The sequence below is a fragment of the Monodon monoceros genome, unplaced genomic scaffold (genome assembly GCF_005190385.1).
Source record: "Monodon monoceros isolate NGI ecotype Baffin Bay Population unplaced genomic scaffold, NGI_Narwhal_1 Super_Scaffold_6, whole genome shotgun sequence".
NCBI classification, from domain to species: Eukaryota; Metazoa; Chordata; class Mammalia; order Artiodactyla; family Monodontidae; genus Monodon; species Monodon monoceros.
The window spans coordinates 26,570,474-26,593,803 of NW_021703783.1; the positions used below are offsets into that span (position 1 = coordinate 26,570,474).

The following is a 23,330-nucleotide window of genomic DNA, read 5'->3' on the forward strand; positions in this document are numbered from 1 at the left end:
GGTGGCGCAGTGGTTGAGAGTCCGCCTGCCGATGCAGGGGACACGGGTTCGTGCCCCGGTGTGGGAAGATCCCACATGCCGCAGAGCGGCTGGGCCCGTGAGCCATGGCCGCTGAGCCTGCACGTCTGGAGCCTGGCTCCGCAACAGGAGAGGCCACAATGGTGAGAGGCCCGCGTACCGTTAAAAAAAAAAAAAAAAAAAAAAGAAGAAGAATCCAGACAAAAAATGCATATTTACTAATATGATTCCATTTATATACAAATCTAGAAAATTCAACTTATCTATAGTAACAGAAAGCAGATCACTGGTTGCCTGGGACTGGAAGTGGGTTGTGTAGGGGTGGGATGTATTGATTACCAAGGGGCACAAGGAAACTTTGGAGGTAATGGATATGCTCATTATATTGATTGTGATGATGGTTTCACAGTATCAAAACATATGTCAAAACCTTGTCATTTTGAACCTTAGCAAGTCTGTTAAAAAACTGAACAAACAAAATTGGTGCACTTATACAAGAGAAATCTATGTGGCAGTTTTAAAGAATGAAGTAGGGCTAATAAATACTGAAGATTTCCAAGATATAGTGTTAGATAAAAACATAAAGTACTGAGTACTGTAAATAACCTGTTACCATTTGTGATTTTATTTTAAACAAAAAAGGATATTCAACCAACCCATCCAATAATTGTTTCTACATGCATAAACTATCTCTGGAAAGATACCCCAAAATTGATGAGAGAGACAAAGAGAGAAGGAGGGAGGGAGGAGGAATAAGAATGGGAGGCTGAGAGAGAAAGAGGGAAATGGGGGGTAGACTGGGGTTTGGAGTAGGAGAGAAACTTATTTTTCACTGCATACCTTTTTGAACTATGATTTTTTTCCCCCACAAATGTACCACTCTTTAAAACGAACATTGATTCCATTTTGGAGGATCTGTCCTATAGCAACACTGGTGGAAATGCCAGAAGATACATGTACAAAGCTATCCATTGTTGTAATATGTTAAAGAAATTGTTTAAGGAAAACAAAAATTGGAACACATTGCTTACATTTAATATATTTTTTTAAACATAGAAAATAATAGCCTAAAATGTACACTCATTTTCTCTCTCTCACTCCCTTTCTCTCTCAGAAAAATCTGAAACTATACAGACTGATACAAACAATTATCTCTGGGGATGGTTCTAAAAGGTCAGACAAAGAAGGGAGAGGTATGTGTAGTGATTTACATTCTAAGTCTCTGGATTGCAGGAAAATTTTTTTTGGCAATCAGTGTATATTTCCTTTTAAATTAAAAGGTCTCAAAAAAGATTATTTATTTATTTATTTAATTTAAAAAATTGAGCTACGATTGACATAACTCAATGAAGATTTTCAAAAATTAAAATAAATTAAAATTGGTTTCAGTTTGCAGTATCACCGTAACAGATGTGAAAGTGTGCTAGTTTTACATCAGACTTAATATGATATGCTCACCCTTTTCCGCGCTTCAGATTTCTGGAAGCACTCATGCTGTATGAAAGTAGCTGCAGCAGAAATCCTGGACGGCGGCGTGTGGTCTGCCTCAAGCATACTCACTGCTCGCTCCAGAGTCATCTCCGTGTCTGCATTCCTAGACAAACAGTCACAGATTCAGCAAAATTCCAAACCTGCCCTCTCCTGTCAACTTGATCCTCCAGAGATGACTTGGCTAATATCGTGAAGCACCTAGAGCCTTGCCTCCTCTTCAGCCAGAGGAATAATCAGCCTCTGAGGTCAGAAGGTATAGGAAGCTAGCAGCAGAAACACTCCAGCTCTGGTCAGACTAGCCTCTAAAGATACCACTGAATTGAGAAGAAACTTAACTCTGTTTAAGATAAACATGTATCTTACACGAAATTTAAAAGAAATTTGGTCACAGAAATTAAAAATTATTCCTACCCTGGTAATGTCACACCTGTAAGTTAAACACCTTCCCTCAAAAATCATTAGATTTTTCTCACCAGCTGCTCAAAATCTGTTATTTCACCTGAAAATCAGTTTTAAAAGAAGCATTCTAAAAGTGCTCTTATTTGATGAATATAGTAGTATGTAAACAGTACGAGCCAGGAAAACTGAGTTTGTTTGGTTAAAATAAGTCATGCTAGTGTGACAGAATCCATCAGGAAAGGTAATGATTACATGCAACAATAAAAAGCCCTTTTAAAAGACAATTTTATAAACATTCTGTTACCATTTGCTTTGCCATTGTAATGACATTCAGTTTACATCTATCTAGTAGCATACTTTGTCCTCTCCTAATTGCAGGTGTGTAGTGTTATGAAATCTGACTCAGTTTGATACTGACAGGATAATTTGTAGAGAACAAATAAAATTGCTATGTGTAAAACAATAGCTCCCAAATGCCTCACAGAAGTGGCATTTTTTTCCTCCCCTTTTACTTCTGCCTAGAGGGTGACTAGGTTAGGCAGCCTATTACCAAGGTAGATGTGCACTTCCTTTTTTTCTTTTGCACATTTGCACTTCCTTAAGTATCGCCTCAGAGAAACCATACTCAGGATGGCAACACGTTAGGACTGTGGCTAAAGACATGCTTTAAAGGTAACCTAGGACTTTTTTTGGCTTCAAAGAAGGTTACACCTGATTCATTTCAGGTAATGGAGACTCCTAAGACATTATGGGAGGGAATTTTCCAGTACCTGCTAGCAAGAACAGTGAGGAAATTCTCTCTTACAGCTGGCTAACCCACCAATACATGCGCCTGTGTACAGAGGTGAGCATGTGTATGTTGTGAATGGCTGTGTGTGTGGGTGTGGCACAGGTGAGGATAAGAGTAATGGGCCTCATGACTAAAAACTAATTTCCACTGCTTCTGAAACACATGTTCAAACACAGAAGTGTTACCTCATGAATACAAGGGTATTAAAAATGAAGCACTTCTGGCATCTATACTGAGAATTATATAATGATCTCATATTTTTAACTGTTGGGACTTAGCAATCAAGTTAATTGGTAAAAATGTAGGCTATTTTCACTAAAACTAGAATTTGAATCACTTTTATTTAATATAAACACCCTTTTAAAAAGAGATGGAACCTCCATCCTGTTTTCCAATAGATAGCTAGTGGGAAGCAGCAGCATAGCACAGGGAGATCAGCTAGGTGCTTTGCGATGAACTAGAGGGGTGGGATAAGGAGGACAGGACGGGTGGGAGGCTCGAGAGGGAGGGGATATGGGGACAGGTATATGCATATTCACTGATTCACTTTGGTGTACAACAGGAACTAACACAGTACTGTGAAGCAATTATACTCCAATAAAGATCTATTTAAAAAAAAGAGATGGAAATATTTCATATGCATGGACTCCAATTCCTTTACAGGGAAATCAAAAGTGAAATTAGTTTTAAGTCTTTTACCATCCACCACTACAGGTGTTTAAACTAATGAAAGATCATTCATAACCTAAGAATAACCTCCTGTTTAACACTTCTTTTTTTTCAAGATTCAGCCATTAATGTACTTCGTAAGTCATAAATGACTCAGGAAAGTTTGAATTCCCAAGTCTCTAACACCAACAATTAATTCCATTCCTGAACATGATTCACAAAGAACTTCTGCATTCACTACCAGCCAACATAATGCTACTTTACTTTATCATTAAAAACAATTCCAAAACATAACGAAGACTTGCTCAACAAGAAGGTCTGCCACAGCTGTCAGGGCATCAATTTCCTGTTTTGTTATTGTCTGTAAAGTCCAACTCTATAACATGGCATATGTTCTGACCTCAGTCTGACTCCATCTCCTGCCATCCTCCACCCCATCTCCTCTCCCTCCCCTGATGGACTAACCCATCCTCCAATCACACCAGACTTTTAATCCTTCTCTAAACACTGCACGCCTCTTCACAAGCCACTCTCTCTGATTTTTCTAGAAAGCCCACCCTTCTACCTAATTCTTTTTTTTTTTTTTTTGCGGTACGCAGGCCTCTCACTGTTGTGGCGTCTCCCGTTGCAGAGCACAGGCTCTGGACGCACAGGCTCAGCAGCCATGGCTCACGGGCCCAGCCGCTCCGCGGCATGTGGGATCTTCCCGGACCGGGGCACAAACCCGTGTCCCTTGCATCGGCAGGCAGACTCTCAACCACTGCACCACCAGGGAAGCCCCCCTTCTACCTAATTCTTAATTTTTCAAGACTCAATTCAAATATCATCACTTCTGTGAAATCTTTCCTGTAGCCCTACCCCCAGACAGAGCTATTCTTTTCCTCCTTTATTCTCCCATAGCACTCCTCCCCTCTGTTTCCCAACAAAATTGAAGTCTGCTAGTGCAACACACAGCAGTCAATCTAATGACACAGAGTTGTGGTGAAGGAAAGTACAGCGTTTACTTCAGGGCACCCAAGCAAGGAGAATGGGCAGCTCATGCTCAAAAGACCAGATGGCTGTCAGGGAAGGGTTTTTGTTTTTTTTTTTTTAATAAAATTATTTATTTATTTATAGGGTTTTTGTTGCTGCGCGGGCTTTCTCTAGTTGCAGTGAGCGGGGTGGGGGGATACTCTTCATTGTGTGTGGGCTTCTCACTGCGGTGGCTTCTCTTGTTGCGGAGCATGGGCTCTAGGCATGGGCTTCAGTAGTTGTGGAACACAGGCTCATTAGTTGTGGCTCACGGGCTCAGTGTTGTAGCTCGTGGGCTCTAGAGCGCAGGCTCAGTAGTTGTGGTGCACAGGCTCAGCCGCTCCACAGCAAGTGGGATCCTCCCGGACCAGGGCTCGAACCCGTGTCCCCTGCACTGGCAGGTGGACTCTTCACCACTGCGCCACCAGGGAAGCCCCAGGGAAGGGTTTTTAAAGGCAAAATTAGGAGTGAGGGTTGCAGGGTGCCTGATCAGATTGTGGACATTCTTCTGATGGTGGTGAGGTAACAGGATGATGTTTCAGGAATCTCAACAATCAACCTTCTGGTTCCAACCAGTATGGGGTCTGGTGTTGGTGGTCAGCACATAGTCACTATCCACAATGAGTGGCGGTCCTAGTTTCTGCAGAACTCAGAGATATGTGTTAGATTGTTATCTATATCCCTTCAGGATGAACTAGGAGTCCTGTGACTCCAATGTTCTAATCATTAACTACTTGAGCCGGCTCTTTGGAACTCAGAGAGGGCCTAGGAGACAAAAGCCTTTCTTCAAACAAGAAACGTGGGATATGGAGGGAATTTTGCACCCAGGCAAGGCCCTGCAGGGTCCTGCCTGCTTTCACTTCAATCTCTCTTCCTCCCTACTTCCTTCCCTGCTTCCCTTTCGTCCTTCTTTCCCCCCTTTCTGCTCACTCACAAAACATTTCTTGAAGCCTGTAGAAATGTGGCTTGGGAGATGGGGTTGGGGAGGGAAGCATCAGGATGAGCAGTTGTTCCTCGGCCCCATTATCCACTGAGCAGATTCTCCAGAAGTGAGTCTTTTCAACAACTTTAGTTAATATGTTAATATGATATCAATATATGTTTTACAAAAATGTAAAGAGGAAGCAGTGTAAAATATCACTGGTCAGAATATGAGATATTATACGAAAAAATTAAAAACGGTCCTTTTTTTTAGGTGTGCAATCCCTCAGCAACCGCATTCCTGCCAATAATAATACAGCCCTGCCCTAGGTTGTTTCCCAGATATTAGAATAGCTCTGAAGGCCAAGCAAACACCAGATGATGAATGAAGAGCTCCCTCGTGTTGTCAGATGCTTAGGAAATGCAAATCACCCTACCTCACAAAGATTTTAGGTGTGATGAAAGCACTGCTTTGGAAACATGACTTTGGAGTGGATATGTGTCTCTAGACACAGTTTTGAGGGCACTACAAGAGTCTTAGCTGAAGCAATAAAGTTGTGAACTGGGCTGTTAAAAATGGAAATGGAAAGAAAGATATAACTAAAAGGAACCTGAGGAATCAAAGAACTAGAGAGGTTGTTAATTAAGAGGATGTGAAGGGAAGTTATTATGACATCTTTTCTGCTCTGTGCTGCTCTATGTCACAAAGTTGACTGGTGATCCTACCAGAGATAAAGTCTCTCACCTTTCTCTCCCTCTACTAATACATCACTCTTTTGTTCTCTGAATTCCTATAGACACTAGTACAATCTAGCACTTGATGTGTCTTATTTTCTTTTTTACGGATCCTCTATGGTGCTTACCACAGTGTTGGGTACACTGGAGCAACCTAATATTCATTTGCTGAACCACTAGTCCTCCATAGGTACAGAAATCATATTTTCAGTAAAACTGATCTACAGTGTTTTACTTGGTGATTTCTTAAACCTTTTTCATTAGTCTGATTTAGAACAGTTGTTCACTATCTCTCTTTACTCCAATGTTTTGATTTTCAGCTGCACTGGAAACTGACCAGCCATTCTTCTTTTAGAAACAAAGATCCATTGTTTAATACCTATGTCATTATGTAGGTTTATAGTTTTATCTAACTACTCTATAGGAACGTTCCACAAATATGAAAGAACACTTCCTTACATGTGGGACTTTCACTAGACATAAAAAAGCAGTTTCCAAATATAGGGACTGGATAGAGGTTGAAATGTGAGACACTGCAAGGCAAAGGAGAGCAGAGTGTGTGTTCTCAAGGGCAGAGCTCTCAGGGGGCAGCCCGGGGAACTGAAATGAGCCATGGGGCACACCAAAGGAGGAAGAGAATCAGATATGGATGCCACCTTGATCATTATAGGAAATATCCCTGACGCCCTTTCCTTTCCATACATAGCAAAAATTTCAAGAAGTGTTCATTTCTATGATTTCTGGTCTCCAGGATGGCAACTTTGGGAATCATCAAGAATAGAATTCTTTCCCTTTATTTTAAATTTCCTGACCCCAAATATTCCTTCTAGTCTTTGAAATATGATCAATTATTGTAATAAAATCCACCCTATTAAAACAATAACTCGAATTTAGAAGGGGAACAGATAAGAAAACTAATAACCACAATATACTATTCTGGTAGACACACCCACACAATACAGCTATCTGGGGCTCCTAAACTAGATTGTGAGGGGAGTGGTCAGGGAAAGGGTGGTAACTGAGATAAATCCAGAATCATGAGTAGCCAGCCAAAGCTACTGGGAGGAGACAGATAGATAGACAGATAGATAGATAGATAGATAGACAAAGAAAAGAAGGAAGGAGGGAAGGAGGAAAGAAAGGAAGGAAAGAAGTAGGGAAGGCAGAAAGAGAAAGAAAATATGTGAATAAATATTTTCCATTAAGGGAAGTAAAAGAGGTTCAAGGTGGTTTGACTGTTTGGGGATGTGTTTGGGGAAGGTGATGATGACAGGTGGAGGATAGTAGAAAGAGATGAGACTAGAGTAATAAGCATAGCTGAAAACATGGGCCTTGTGTGCCATGGTAAAAAGCACAAAAATTTGGTGGAATTATGGGAAGGTTATAAATTGGAGAGAGGAATCATCATATTTGGGAAGACCATTCTAATGGTCCTAGAGAATGGTTGAGTGAGCAAGACCAGAGGCAGAGAGACCTATGCAATAGAGACAGAAAGAAGGGTAAAAATTTAAGACCCATTAAGGAGAATAAAATATGGCTTGGTGATATGTGACTATGGAGGGAAAAGATAAGAATGACTCCCAGGTTTGTAAAGATAGGACATAAATTTAGGACTTTAGTATGAGAAGATAGTTAGAAGTAGAGGGTAGGGAAGAGCTGATAGATTTAGTTTTGAACATACTGAGTCCATGACTTTGTTAGAAATACATACAGATCTAGAGTTCAGGATGGAGGACAGAGCTGAAAATAAAACACTGGGAATCACAGGATACAACTGCAGTACACAGGGCCTCTTTAGAAGAGCACCAAGACCAGAAGAGAAGGGTTGATGAAGATGACTTCCTTGGACATGCAGAAAAGTCTTCTCAGAGAAGACTAAGACATGGCTAGAGAAAACCAGGAGAAGCTGGTGCCCCGACAACCCAGGGAAGGGAGAATTTCACAGATAGTGGTGTCAAATGCTGCCCACAGACTGAGTAATATAAGGACTGCTTCAGATGTAGCATTAAGGCAATCATTGGTAGATCTGTGGGGAGCCTATTCCAGCGAAATGGTGGGGACTAAAGCCATACTGCAGTGGGTTGATGACAGACTGGGAAGTGACAAGGTGGTGGAAGCAGTGTGGGGACACAGAGGTGCAAGAAGAGAAGAATGCCAGTTGCTGGAGAACGTGGCACAATAGTTTTGTTATTGTTAGAATCATTTTGTTAAAACTGTGCTTGACACAAATCCTAGAATACAGTAGGCATTTAATACATCTTGAATTATCCATTTAAAAGACTTGATCAGCTTTTTCCTCCATAATTACCTCATGTATTTTTCTTCTTTATAAGTGTGTCCATATTGACAAAGATCTGCTTTCTACAAGAAATGTTGGAAGTCTCATGCTCAATTTTGCTTTATAAAAAATATTTCTTGCTTCAAGATTAGATTAGCCCTAACATCTTTTCTCACCAGTGCCTACCTAATCAATGAGTATACTGCACAATTTCACTTAAAGGGATGATTAAAGGTAACAACTTCCATTAGAAATTTTAAAAAGTCATGTATTTAATGTTTTACCATAATGATACCACATCATTATTTTGGGAGTTACTGATGTAATCATCCATCCATTTCTTAACCTTTCTCTTAGTGAGTTCCTCAGTTTAAGAAATTTGTGTTCCACCATTAAACTTGAATAAAGGTTAAAGTTCCAAAAACTAGATTAGTCAAGGTATAAAGTAAATAGGAGAGGCAAAGGAATGACTTTGAAACTTCAATTATTTTAATTATTCAGTATTGCAAAACAAAATCCCTCCAATCACTGATACCAGAATCAAAAAGTAAAATTATCAGGTACCAAAGGAAGGAAGAGACATCTAGAAATTAGCTGCCTTTGCTTAGCTCCATCTTTTTGTGGTAGTGTTATCAAAACAGCATTTGAGGTTCACTCTTAGCACCAGGAATAAACACTTTTGCCTTCTTCCTTCATTTCAAGGAATGATTGAGAATAATTGATGCATGCAATTATCCATTTCTTGGTCTACTCTGGAGTTAGCTCTCATTCAAAGCATATTTTCATATAGCCAAGGGGCAGCCATCCCTTTAGCCAGCATCTAATTTGGAACAGATGGATTAAAAGTCACATTTCCCCCGCCGAGCTGCCATACAAGCAGGTAGCTTGGCCCCTGTCCCTGAGGCAAACAGGCTAATCTGTCAATTAGGCAGCTGCCTGAGAAGTCATTGTTTTAATCACTTATCTCTCTGGAAGCCTTTCTCTGCAGCCCCAGGAGCACCAGCTCACACGGTAAGAGCTGTGGGAACAGAATGTGCTGGCACCGACTGTGCTGCAGATTGAGTAGGGGACTCACCCAGCCTGCGCGTCGGTGAAAGTGCTTCTCTCCGCGAGCACGTTTCCACTTCCTCCTGCTGCCACTTGGCCCACAGTCATGTGGGTCCTCCTCCCGCCGAACTCGGCCTCCCTCAGCGTGCGGGTGCTGTGGAAGGAGCTCTGATGCCAGGACGACCGCGCCGCCCGGCCCTGCGTGCCCGGCTGCACGGACGCCGGCCTGGCCTGCCCCGCGGCGGGCCCCGCAGTCACGTAGTTCTCCTTCTCCAGGAGGTTGCCCAGGCTGTGGCTGGTCCCAGGCCTGGGGTACGTGAGCACCACCGGGTGGACCTGGGCGCCATCAAAGATGGCGTCGTTCACAGACCGGTACTGGTAGCGCCTGTACGAGTCGTAGTGGCGCTGTCTGCCCACCGCCCCGGAGTGGCTGAAACCCACAATTTCTGAGCGGGCGTAGCGAGGCGGCGCGAGAAGCGTGGACCTCCTGCTCTCTTGCTGCCGCGAGGTGTGCCCGGCCTGGCTTCTCTGGCTGTACTGGTGCTCGCTGTGTGCGTACTGAGCCCGTTCAGGGCTGCTGTCCGGGGAAATCTCAAGTCTCCTCAGAGGCTGCCTCAAGAGCCTTTCTTCCACTGACTTCTGAGAGCTGTACTGCGAAGTTCCTCTCCCCCAGTGACCTTCATAAGTGGCAGCTGTACCTGTCTGCACAAGAGAGAAATAAAGTTTAAATGAGGCATGAATCAGTTTTCATCTTTGCTGAAGATTAACTATTCTAGGACTATTACACAAGGTGTTGGTTTCTCTGAATCACACGGAGAAGTCAGCTCCTTTCTGGGTAAAATCTGTCTTTAAATAAGACTTGGTTGTCTAGTTATTTGCACCAGGATTTAATAGTTTAAAGTTTCCAGTCTTCCATGGTGTCCACTTCTCATAATTCATTTAGGAAATGGTAATACTTGAAAACAGTAAACATTAAAAAATAACCTACAGAAGTTTAAAAATGTTTTCTTGGTAACCTGGTAACTAGGGTTATATTCTTTGGTATCCTACCTTTAGCATGTCATACGTTTTAGTAACAGGGGAACGGCCCCCAGCAAAATCATTTTCAACCAAGTGTAGATTGTAGACATATTCAGGAACACTGCTAGTTCGGTGAAGATTTCCTGTAATCAAGCATATATTAAAATAAGTGGGCCAATCAGTAAAGATTATATAACAATAATATATTTTAAATTTAAGTAGTTAAGGTCAGGACTTCCCTGGTGGTACAGTGGTTAAGAATTCACCTGCCAATGCAGGGGACAGGGGTTCGAGCCCTGGTTCCGGAAGATCCCACATGCCACGGAGCAACTAAGCCTGTGTGCCACAACTACTGAGCCTGTGCTCTAGAGCCTGCGAGCCACAAGTACTGAGCCCACGTGCCACAACTACTGAAGCCCTTGCTCCTAGAGCCCATGCTCTGCAACAAAAGAAGCCACTGCAATGAGAAGCCCACGCACCGCAATTAAGAGTAGACCCCACTTGCCGCAACTAGAGAAAGCCCATGCGCAGAAACGAAGACCCAACGCAGCCAAAAATAAATGAATAAATTTATTTAAAAAAAATTAAGGTCAATGACAAGTACTAGATTTACATTAGTGTTTTTTAAGTGCTAGGTTATTAACAGGACCCTTGGATATGGCAAATGATTGCAGGTTATGACAACATTCTCCACAAGCTTTTCAAACTAAAAGTTGAATTAAAATTAAAAATATTTATTTAAAAAATATTTTTTTGAGAAAAGGGAAGAAAGGAGAGAGGAGATTTTCACAAAAATCTAAAAATGTTAATTACAGTTAACAGTTCGGTAAGTCAGAGGAATACCCAAGGCAGAAACTCTGAAGCTTCCTGAGAGGATGTAGGTGAAGGCAATAAATATAATGGGTGGTGTGGTCAAAGAAAACATGGATCAGCTTGAAAAATGCCAAACCTGGGCCTGAGGCATTTGGCAACATGAGAGTTATGCAGGACAGAGAATCAACTTGTACACCACAAACGAATTGCCGGCTAGTTCTTAGTTTGGGGTATAACAAGTCAGCCCTTTCCTGCAGACACTGCACAGGAGGCAACCCTTCCTGCTCAGCTCTGTGGGGCCTGCAGGGACTCTCAACTGAGGCAAGTCTTAAAATGCTCCTCTTTGAGCTTAAAAAGCTCCCAGCTTTTTGTTTGTTCTTTTGCGATCTCCCACTGCCCTACAAAAAAAAAAAAAAAGCCTAATCAAAATAATAAAAGATCTCTAAAACCTAGGTAATTTCTATTTCCCTAACTTTATCCAAAATTACTCTGTCACGTAGCATTCTTTTAGAAATCAGAGGAAAAAAATAAAATACTCAACTCTTGCAGGATTGAGAGACTTGTGAAAGATGTTGGGAATAAAACAACACAGGTAGACCCTTTCCACTACAATTGGAACATAGCAACATACTTTTCCAATAAATTGTTATAGAGTCTAACTGACAATACTTTCACAAGTTATTTTGAGGTAGAGGGGGAATGAAGAGTGTTGTTGCCAGAGAGCTAAAAAGTATGAATCCATCTCAAATTATGTCTGTATATGTGTGTTACTTCCGGGAGCCAAATAATCTGGCTGGTAAACAAGTTTCAGGCCTCAAGGGGTCCTGGGGGAGGCAGCTGCAGGCTTGTAACTGTCACCCTAAAGACCAAGCGAGTTGAGTCAAGCCAGTCTTCTCCTGTTTCCAGGGGCCTGATTTCTTCTCAAGGGTTAGCAAAAGGTCAGGCAGCTCCTTAATTTTTAACTTCAATGACAGAGGATGCCTGGAACCTGGACATTGAATAAGGGAAAGGAATCTTCCGGCCGACCCCAGAGCAAAAGCTGTGAGAGGCTTAAGTACTAGCTCTCAATGCCTGCCTGAGGCTCCTGCTGAGGCTGCCCAGGCTGTCGGTAGTCCCCAACTCGGGCCGCTCTTCCTTCTCTCACACCCACCCCCACCCCAGGCTATCAGGGAGGCAGGGCTGCAAGGGTCCTGCTGGTGTGGGAAGGGAGGCTAAATGTTTAGTTTACATTCTTTAACTCACGTTGTTGCTGAGGCTGCTAAGGCATTTTAAAGCAACTCCTTACATTTCAATACTACTTTTCTTTAAGGAGCTCAAATTATTTTATTTTTCAATACTTTGTGATGCAGAGTTAGCTATTGGCATGTCCCTTAAAAAAGAGGGAAACAAATTACTTGCTTCAAATTGTGAAGAGATTTAATATCGGGTTTGAACTCTGGGCTCATCCTTTCCACTGATCTCTACTATTTGACTGCACTGTGGCTCTTCTGAAATTGCCATTTATCAAAACCCTGGAGAGATATTATTATCAGAGTTTTTTTTTAATGAGAACCAATAACAGTCATTCTCTTTCCTCTAGAACCTTTACCTGGGCAACTCCAAATACTCTGGTAAAAGTTCTTTATTTGCTGACATAAATCCTTAAAAGGAAGCTTCTCCTTCAGTTTTCAGATGAAAGAATTGAGACCGATTTACTGGTTTCCAAAATAACTACAAGGTAGTTGGTAACAGGGAATAAAATCAGATTAGATCTTTAAACCACAGACTCTCTTCCTGTTCAAGGAAAGTTGTGACTCCTGATAGTCAACCTGCAGGATGGCTCAATAGATGGTTTCTCTAGTTAAAACGCCAATCTTAAACAACAAATAACGCAGATTAATTTGCCTAGGCAGTCGTTGAGTTTGAGATCAGTATAGTGGATTAATGAATTAGCAGCTGTGTTCTAAGATTTTAAAGAAATTTTAAACTGGGTAGAATTAAAAAATAAGTATTAATCAGAATGGAAACTAACCTCTTTAAGGCAAGTCATTATTTTCTGTTCAATTGGAGAATAAAACAAATAATAATATGACAGTTAAACATATAAAATAACTCAGCCATGCCCTTCTCCAAAAACAGAAATAAGAAAACAAAAACATATTATACATACAGGCACATACTGCTTTAAATAAATCCAACATAAAAATCCATATTTTCTAACATGGAAAATTAGAGCATGACTACATTTCAAAGGGCTTGCTTACATCATAGAAGTATGTAGGTACCTTCCCTAAGCTGAAGAAATCTGTGGACTTGGTCTGGAGCCTCCAACTCTACTCCTTTCTGTGCGTCTGGACAAATCACCTAGATTTATTTCCCCTAATTCCACCTACTAACAGAGTTGCTGAGAGAGAGGTTTACCTGAGAAAGCATACATTCAAATACTTTTAAAATTGTAAAGCAACATGCAAAAATGAGATACGGTTTTAAAAAAGAATTTGGGTCACAAAATCTGTTTTCCACACATTTTCATGAATTAATCTGTTGTAGAAAGAGGGATAAACTAGTTTGCATGCTTTAATTTACACAGTGTTGTATCTAAGAGTTTTGATTCGGGTACTGAATTTAACTTTTTCTGGTTATTTTTGATTGATCCAGCCACTGAGGATGATCATTTTGTGGTTTTAACTGGTCATTCATTTCACTTACACACTGCATAATGTGCTTTTGCTGTCTCCTAAAGAAGGCAATGATTTTTAAGGGACTATTTCAAATTATTAATAATACTGACTCAGGCAACATTATCCAAACCTTTTCTTCTAAGAACACTGTGGACATCTATGGAGCCCACTTTAAGGGAAATGAAGGATGCAGTTACAGAACTCCATCCTCCTCAGATAACAAGCAATTCAGGTCAAAGCAATTGTGGGGGCAGGGTGGGAGGGTGAGAACGAGGGGGGTTGGTTTCGATGGAAGGATTCCAAATTGCTCAGAAGACTGCAGAGGTGCAGACCTCACGGGAAATGTAATTTTCTCTCTTTCCAATTCTGAATGTTAATCTGAATGATGTGATCCCTAAGCAGCTGTTCGTGGGAAAATATCTTGATTTCTGGTCATCTATGCAAGTGTTGTCCAAAATAATGAAATATTGTTAGGGTTAAAAATAGAAAATTAATTTCCATAATCAGTTCTTTGTAGCTTTTGTGACCAGCTTTATTACCCAATTGGTTAAATTTAATATAGTTATGAAATCAAATTGACAAGCCTCTATTGTGACTCCATTACCGGTATCTGGGCACGTTTAAAAATACAGCTTCCCTTATGGTAAGTAGATGATAGAGAGTTGCTAAACAAACAAACAAGACCTTTAAATAACCTGCTTATATTAGAGAGAAGAGAGTAGCATTCACATTCAGAGAAGCATCTTTTCTTTCAAGCATCTAGCACTCTCTGAGCATAGGTGAAAAACTGATTTGGTTCACACTGAGCTTTAAAAGGAGAATGTGTAGAGATGGAGGTATAAGAAATTCCCGTGAAAACAGGTATGCATAGAAATCAGTATGTGTTCACTACCAGTACTGATTTAAATGCTACAATTTATTGTGCTCACAATCACAAGCAGTTGTCTTCACTGTGTGGATTCACAATGGTCTTTTTGATGGAAAGAGATTAGATTCTGGAAGTCTAAAAGCTCTAAAAGCTATCACTTTCTTGTATTTGGTCTTTTCACAGCAACCTCTGGGTAGCAACAGCTCTCTTTCTCCATATACCTTAAAAAGATTTAACTACGTGACCTCTTGAAACTTATCAGAAGGAATTTGTATAGCAATTCATATTTAAATAGACCCTTAAAATAATTTACTAACAAAAGTAGGTACTTAAAAGAAAACACAAAATATGTAAGGACCCATCAAGAACCATACAACAGGACTCCTGAGTTGCTGAAGGATTTTCCTTTGCCTGTGTGGGCATATAACATAGAATTCATTTTCCTGGACTTAACATTAAAAAAATATATATTTCTTTTATCTTCTTCTGTTTTTACTTTCTAAGAAAAATGATCAGATATTCACACAAACCGCAATTCTACAACCTTGTGTGCAACTCAGGTAAGCACTTGCTCAGGCTGGAAGAGGAGTGGAATTTGTTGGCTTAAAAAACTATAGTGAAAAATTGTTTTAAAGCAGACCAAAGCCTAATAATGTTTTGCATTATTGAAAAATTAACAAAAAATGTGCAGTGCTGTAACTTACCAGTTAAGAAAGCTCACATAATCAACCATGAGGAACAACTCAGTGTACTGAGTGTACAGTTGGAAAGTACTGGCTATGAGTTCTTACAAAGTGGAATATGCCAGGAGTCAGTGTTGGTAGTACAGTGGTGAGCAGAGCTGGCTTCAAACAAAGTTGAATATGCCAGGGACAGACCAACAATCCTAGCAAAAGGTCCACACACTCCATGTGCCACTGTGTCACTAAGTCAATGGCTATCACCCACTAATAATATACTAACTAGCCACCAGAAGTCCTTATTTTTCAGGAGCCTCTTATGCAGTTTATGACATCAGTTTATGACATTTTGGGGGTAATCCTCAAATTACTGCTCTAGATAACCACAAAACACATATTTAAAAGGCCCTTAAAAAAAAAAAAAGGCCCTTTTACACTGCAGGTGTCTATATCATGTATTTTGTTTGAGTAGCCAGAATATGTGATCATAAAATTTGTGATTATAAACTGGTAACTTAGCACACTAGTAAAGCACTAAGTTGGTACACCCTGGAGGTTTCTAAATCTATATGAATTACTATAATTTATCACCTTACTTTGGCATTCTTGCCAATTCATTTTCTGAGATACCTCATAATGATCACTTGTAAAACTTTAGAACCACAATGACAAATAGCACATTATACTCACAGTGATGCAACTAATAGTCAAAAAAGATGAGTTTAAAGAACTTTTTGCTTTAAAAAACTTGCTATAGGTTTTTGTAATGACTCAAGACATGATATTTCCACTGCCCCTCACTTGACAGTATTAACCTCTTCTCTCCCAACTGATACATAACTGCTGTCCCTTCTTTAAATCCACCAAATCTGCCAAATGTATTTTCAGAAAACCCCTGCATTTTTTCATGTTTTTCCCCTACTGAAACATCTTGTGCGCATCACAGTGATCAAATATTTAACTTGGATCAGGATGGATGAGGGACAGCTGCCTATACAGGGGCACAACTGAACTGAGTTTTGAGTGGCGTTTAAGAGTTAACCCAGCCAAAAGAAGGGAGAGAGGAGTGAGGGCAGTAGGGGGTAGGGATAGGAATCGAGCAAGATAAATCGCTGGTGTTTGGTTGGGTGTGGGAGTAGTGGTGATAGGACCAAGTTTGAGAAGATGCAGGCATGGAGAACTTGGAATGCCATACTGAATAAGGATTTCGCTCCTATAGAGAACAGCAACAGACCGAAGTAATTTAAATCAGGAAATGATGTGCTGAGATTTTAGAAAGTTTACTACCTAGGTGAGGAATGAATTGGAGTGAGGCCAGATTTACCTTCTTGATATAAAGAATCACATATTTTACTACCATTTCTGGCACAGTCCTTCATCATCACCTCACAAGTTAATGGTTGATTAGTCAGTATTTCCTTGTACATTAAAAATATCCTAGTTATACACATTCAGTTTGCACTTAATCCTTCAGGCCTACATCTATCCTGTGGATTACCACAGTGGAGCCAAAATGTGAAGATGATAGCTGCATGTATGCTTTTGTCTTGGAGTGGATGGAAGGTGCTCAAATATTTCCTACTGTTTCTCTGTCATTCTAGGAATATAGAGAGAAAAAAAATTTTCCCCCAAATGCAGGCAGACGCTAAGTGATTAGAAAAGATGACTATGTTCTTTGTGGCAAGGTTGATTCTACATCTGCATAATATATATTTACTGTCATTCTCTTATCTGTATGGCTTGTGTTTTATCTGCAATATTTTGGTATTCTGTAAGTTCCTATGATCTGTCAAGAAAAGTTTCCATTTATTTTCCTCCTTCAAAGAAAAAGGTAATCAAGATACAATAATTCGGATGTGACCCTTCTCACCCATATCCTGTGAACATATTAGTGAGATTTAAGATAAAGTGGGAATAATTTATTAAGCTTCTAATGAGCAGTATTTTCTTCTGGATATCAAGGAATTGCAAAACTTTGATTATGATGCTTTGGCCAATTAATATTGTTAAGCCTAAAGCTGATTACTCCAAGAAAACAAATATGTGAATTCTTTTAATGGTAATGGTGAGCTGTGGTTTCAAATGCTCAAGATTCTTTTTTCTAAATATGCCTTTTCATTTAAGTCTACATATTGATTGGGCTCCCCAGCTCATCTTTAAGCACTTAAGAATAGAGCAACTGTTTTTATGTCCTATATCCAATCACCATTAATGGCATAACACAAAATATACACAATAGATTTTTCAATCATTCTATTATAAGAGGACCTGAAATTCTGCTTATTGTTCTTATATTAATAAGTCAGGGGAGTGAGATGGCTCACTCTAGCACAAAGATTAAGTTTTCTACTAATTGTGTCTATTCCCACTTGCAACACTCCTTTTACTGTTTACTTCCCTAGAAGGAGTATGGTATTTATGTCTTCATACATTTGTGTACTGGCACAAAATAGTTGGAGTCCAACATTTATCTCAGAATTGTATAGCTTAAAATTCTTGAATTTCATCTGAGATAGTATCAAATGATCTTATTACAGACAATATTAATCAAGTCTGATATATAAATTCCAGAGGTTTTAGCAACATATTTGTTATACATTATTATCATAGATAGGTTGTCAATAATATGCTTGCTCTCAGAAAAGAAAAAAATAAAGCTTTTAATAATTTCTATTGATCAGACCAGAAATTCAATGAGTGTAAAATTAATGTTGACTATTTGAAGATAAAATAAAGTAAATATGTATGACCTTATTTTAACACATAGGGGAAAAATTTTAAGCTGATATCCAAAACAATTAGGAGAATAAGCCAATGTGAACAACAAATACCTAGAATATCTAATTCAAGTAAGTTGTTCCCATGATTGGAACTTACTAACACAGGGCATAAATAACATTAATGCAGTCTTTTAAAAAGCCTAAGTGAACAGATGTTTTCTCTTAAGGAAATTTCTTGCACCTTATCTGGGACACATAGAGCAATGTACTTTTATAATCAAACACTGTTAATACTTCCATTGATTCTGAAGCACCCCTACTCACGCTTTCACTCAAGACCTTATCCATAAAAGATGTGTTTTCACCATTTCTAGGGGAGGGGAGTTAATTTTTTTGTAATCACCATGTTGTTAACATTCTATTTCCTTTGACTTATTATAATCAGAAGAATTTCTAAAAAAAAAAAAAGGCACTTTTTTTTTTAAGTCATTGCAATTGATCTGCTAGACACTGGCAGACAAGGAAGTACATTAAATCATGTAGCACTACTGACATTTTACAATCACAGCAGCATGGCCATGTCCCTGCCACCCCACCATCTAACTTTTTTTCCTTCTCTCTTGATTTCTCCTGCTTTCTAAATGACCAGTCGCCTCGCTTCCAGAATTGCTTCATTCCTGGCATTCCTTTTTTTGGCAACAAATAATTCATACAGGATTTAAACAATGTCTAACTCCCCCCCACCCCACCCCGGGCCTCTGCCCCACAAATAATACCTATTAATTGCCTTTTTTGCTACCTTAGCCGATTTTCAGTCTTTTCTCCAAAATTCCTTCTGATTACAGATATTCAAAACATCTTGGCCAGGAAAACCATTTAAGTAAACAGCATGCCTTTGGCTGATTTCCAAAGAAGCTGCAAATTTTATTAGGATATTGTTCATTGTGTTTTATACATATTGTATACATACAATAATTTAAAGCATGACTTTCTTCCTTACCCAGGCACCCAAGGGGGCACTGTTGTAATAAGTAAAGTAGTAGTACTTTCAAAGTAAATGTAATAAATAGAATATGGACACTAAAAATTCTTCCCTTTGCTAATACTGCACTTGCAATTCTTAAATGTCTTCTATGTGACTTTTATAAAAGAATTTTTTAAATTTCCTACAATACAGACTCATCTCACAGTGCTGCTATACACCTCTCTTCCACACACCACCACCCCCCGCCCCCCCCACCCCCGGCCCCAAGAGTTACAGCCAATTTTAAAATGTTCAACACAATCTAAAATAACAAAAGTTAGAGTAATTTACAATGAAAACCATTCACTTATATAAAGGCATTAGAGAGAAGTTGACAGCTTAAAGACCCTTGCAGGGTATTTATCAACAAATCAGTCACATTTATCTCATCTCTGTTTTCAGCATATTATCTGCTGCCTCAATCTTACAGGTATGTCAACAATTCTGAATTCTCCAGGTCCCTGGAGCTAACAGCAGTTAACACCAGGGTCATTTCTTCCCAGAATTTATGTTGATACAGGATTCTTTCCAGACCAGCACTGTTTCAACAACTGCCTGTCTGTTTCAACTTTAGAGACAGGATAGTAATAGGGAAATAATAAAAACAATACTCACAACCATTAGGGCCCCCAAACCTTTTCAAAGAACTTTAATTAAACAACATACACAAATCACCCCTGGTAATTGTTCCATGGTGTGTTAACGCTAAATTCCTTTGAAGCTGATTTCCCCTTTGAGTCTCAGAAAGCTGAGGTTTAGAGTAAGTAGGTGTTGTTTGTTGCCTTATCTCTCTGCCTGGCTTGCACTTCTGTGTAGGCTGAGTGTATTTCAGCTTGTTGGGAAGCTCCTGTTGCAATAAAAATATTTCAAACACTTTGTTTCTTAGTTGGACTCAAGCAGTTGCCCTAAGCGTTGGAGCAGAAGCATCATGACAGTGCCCTTTGTTCTATCTACGATATCAATTCTGTGAACTGTGTAATATTCCTGCTGTTCCCTCCTAGAATGCTCTTCCTCCAAACCCTTCCTCTGTCCAATCCTACTGAATTTTTGAGACCTAAAATCCCAATTCCTCCAAGAAGCTTTTCAAAATTCCCTTCAGCTAGTAGTCTAACTCATTCTTCTAAACTCCATAATTCGTTGGCTGTTCTTCCTTTGGGTAGCTTACCATTTTTTATTTGATAACGCATTTTTTTAGAGAGAGCATTTTCCTTCTACAGACTTTGAACTCCTTGCTTTAAAGCAAGGAGAGTGTATGTTTAATTCAGCATGTGCAGTGCCCTGCGTAAAGAACAGACTCACCTGATAGTTCCTGAGTTCACCAAACAACATGAATGTGCCATTGTCAAGAGAACAAATCATGTGTGGGTTCGGGACTAAGCGTCCAATAAATATTGAGAGACTGACACATTCTTCATATGTGAAATGGATCTGCATATCTATCTCATATAATTGTTTTAAGGATATAATAAAATGCAAACATATTCTTGAACAGGGTCAGGCGCATAGCAGATGCTCGGCAATGCTCCCTTTCCTTCTGTTCATTCCCTGCATTTATTGAATAGTTGATGTCTGGTTGCTCTTCCTAGCCAGCCATTCTCAGAGGGTAAGAAAGGATATTTCAGGTGCATCCCTTGTGTTCCCCTATGCAGAAGCAGCTAATTTGGTTTCAGTTTGGCACTGGATCTGCACAGACTAAAGGGGTACAATGACCCCACTGGTCAAAAATTGACCTCAGTTGTCCTAGGGTCTTTAGTCAGACTCCTAAATGTAAATATACGTTCTTTTTTTCCATGTGCTGTGGCAGTTCTGTGTCACTGAGACCTCCCCACTCTCTCAGAACTATCTCAGTTTTATTTAAAGGAAAATGGAATGGGGGCTTAGAGAGGCTTAAGGTTGAATTAAAATCCCACTTTCTATTAATTACCAAAAAGCTTAACAATATAGCTGATGAGTGGTTTAAAAATTCAGGCTTGGGAGTTTAAGTACTACCAGTTTTGCTACTTACTACCTGTGGGAAATTGAGTGTTACTTAACTGCTTAGTTTCCTCATCTGTAAAATGGGGATTAAAGCACCCTACCTCACAAGCTTTTTTTTTTTTCTTTCTGGAAACATAAGTAACATAATGAATGCAAACCACAGAGTTCAATTCTTGGCACATAGTAGGTACACAATTACATCAACTGTAATTATTAAACATCTCTTTACCTTTCAAGTATGTAAATATTAATTGCCTGATCCTTTAAAATTCTTTTACATAAATGTAAAACAATACAGCTTCGCAGGGTCTGCTGTTTTAAATCTCTGATCTGGTCTGCAAGCATTTTTCTTTTTCCTAATGGGTTCTACATTTGCCATTTCTCGAGTTAACTTCCTAGAGAAACAGTTCAACATTGCAGGAAACAACTGATAACCCAACTTAACTGTTTAATTTCTTTCCTCTCGTTTCCATAATAAGCCTAGAATACTTTTATAATGAAAAAATAAATTAAACAACTAGTAAAAGAATTACTGAGTGGCTCTGATCATCTGACTTTTAGCAGGAGAGAAATGATATTTCACGTTCTCTAATTTTCACAACTGGTTTGCCATCTTCTTACCCTTCCACCTCCTTTGACTATCAGTTACTAATATAGTGTTCTTTGTGTGTGTGTGTGTGTGTTGTTTTAACTCTGTTCACCTCCAAGTTTAATTTTTCGTAGAAACCAGCGCTGTGCTCACGAGTGCGTTGGCGGGGCGCAGCAAGGCCGGCGGGGCTGCTGCCGGCGGGGCCGAAGTCCCCTTCTTTCTCCTCCTCCTCGTCACCCGTGGGGTGGGGTGATTGTTCCCCAGCCCAAACTCTCCTACCCAATCTTTTCACTTCCTAGATCAACCACTCGCTCAGTACACTGGGTGGAGTGCCCCGAAGTACCTGGGCGAAGCACCACAATCGCAGTTTACAGGTTGTAGGAGCGCCAGTGTTTTCAGGTTTTCTTTTTAAAAATATTTATGGAGGTCATAGATCCTTTAAAATTTTTAGTAAAAGCTAGGGGCGCTTTCTCCCAGAAAAATGATCATACCAAATTTCTGCAGAGAATTTCAAAGTATTTACAGACTGCCGGAGCCTCCAGATGAAGTCCCCTGGGGTGGGGGTGGGGGCGGGGGGCCTAGGGGAACAGGTTAAGAAAGGGAATCTTGGACTGAATTCTTTTCATATATATATATATATATATATATATATATATATATAAACAATATACGTAGATACATATACGACACATCTGAGTAAGAGTTTGTTTTTAAAAACAGTGCTTTCCCAAAGTAAGCTGGTCTGAGTCTGGAGGCGCGACAGATCGTACAAAGGGCCGGCGACCCACAGGTGGGCAGAACACCAGTTTCCGCACCCTCAGGAAGAAGCAAGTCGAAGCAACTGGGCGCTGAGGGTGAGGGAGGGGGAGGGAAGGGATAAGGGGCAGGGTGGGGGCGGTACAGGGCACAGCGGGGCTCCACTCACCGTTGCCCACGAAACTGCGGCCCTTCCGGGCCAGGGTCTGCTGCACCTGCTCCTGGATCCGCAGGCTCTTGGCCGCCTGGCCGCTGCTCCCCACCAGCTTCAGCTTGGCCTCGGAGGGCAAGGCCAGGCTGGAGCTGTCCAGCTGCCCCAGGATCTGCTGGCCCAGGACTGTACGGATGTAGCCGCACTCAGCCGAGGAGCCTAGAGCTGCCATGGGGCCGGAGCTGGCGACCAAGCCACGCGCCTGCCGCGAGACCTACGGGCGAAGCTGCGGCGGAGACCGGGGCACCGGTGCGAGCCCCGCCCCGCCACGCCGGCCCCGCCTCCGGCCCCGCCTTCGCGCCGGTGAGAGGCCAGAGCTGCGGCGAGCGAGGCCTCGGGAATCCTGGCGCTGGGCCTTCGCCCGGGAGAGGGGGCGCGGCTCCAGCGCGGCAAGCGCAATCCGCCAGGGAGCTGGGCCGGGCGGGCCGCGCGCGCCGACACCTGACTAGTTGAACTCCTTGTAGGGAAACGGGAGAGGGGCGCGGTCCGCCCCAGGGCGTGCACACTCTCCGAGTCACCTCGGATCCTGTGGGCCGGGGCCGCGCACCGCTCTCTTTTTCTCGCCCGGCCTCGGTCCAGCCCTCGAAAAGGATGTGATTTCCGCTTGATTGCTCAAGGGCCGACCTCCAGGCACGTGCACCCTGGAGAGTAAC

General features: G+C 40.9%; 1 protein-coding gene across 2 annotated transcripts in view; it reads right to left on the reverse strand.

The window, feature by feature from the left end:
- Positions 1-22,885, reverse strand: part of PKP2 (plakophilin 2) — an 85,025-nt gene extending 62,140 nt beyond the window's left edge. The window contains exons 1-4 of one of the 2 annotated variants that reach the window (XM_029205504.1): positions 22,636-22,885; positions 10,410-10,522; positions 9,388-10,061; positions 1,477-1,612 (exon numbers count right to left, since the gene is read on the reverse strand). In XM_029205504.1, the coding sequence (XP_029061337.1) occupies positions 1,477-1,612; positions 9,388-10,061; positions 10,410-10,522; positions 22,636-22,849 (1,137 nt within the window). In that variant the 5' untranslated portion in view covers positions 22,850-22,885. The remainder of the gene's footprint in view (positions 1-1,476; positions 1,613-9,387; positions 10,062-10,409; positions 10,523-22,635) is intronic. The other variant, XM_029205506.1, reaches the window with a different exon arrangement.
- Between the last annotated feature and the right edge of the window lie 445 nt (positions 22,886-23,330).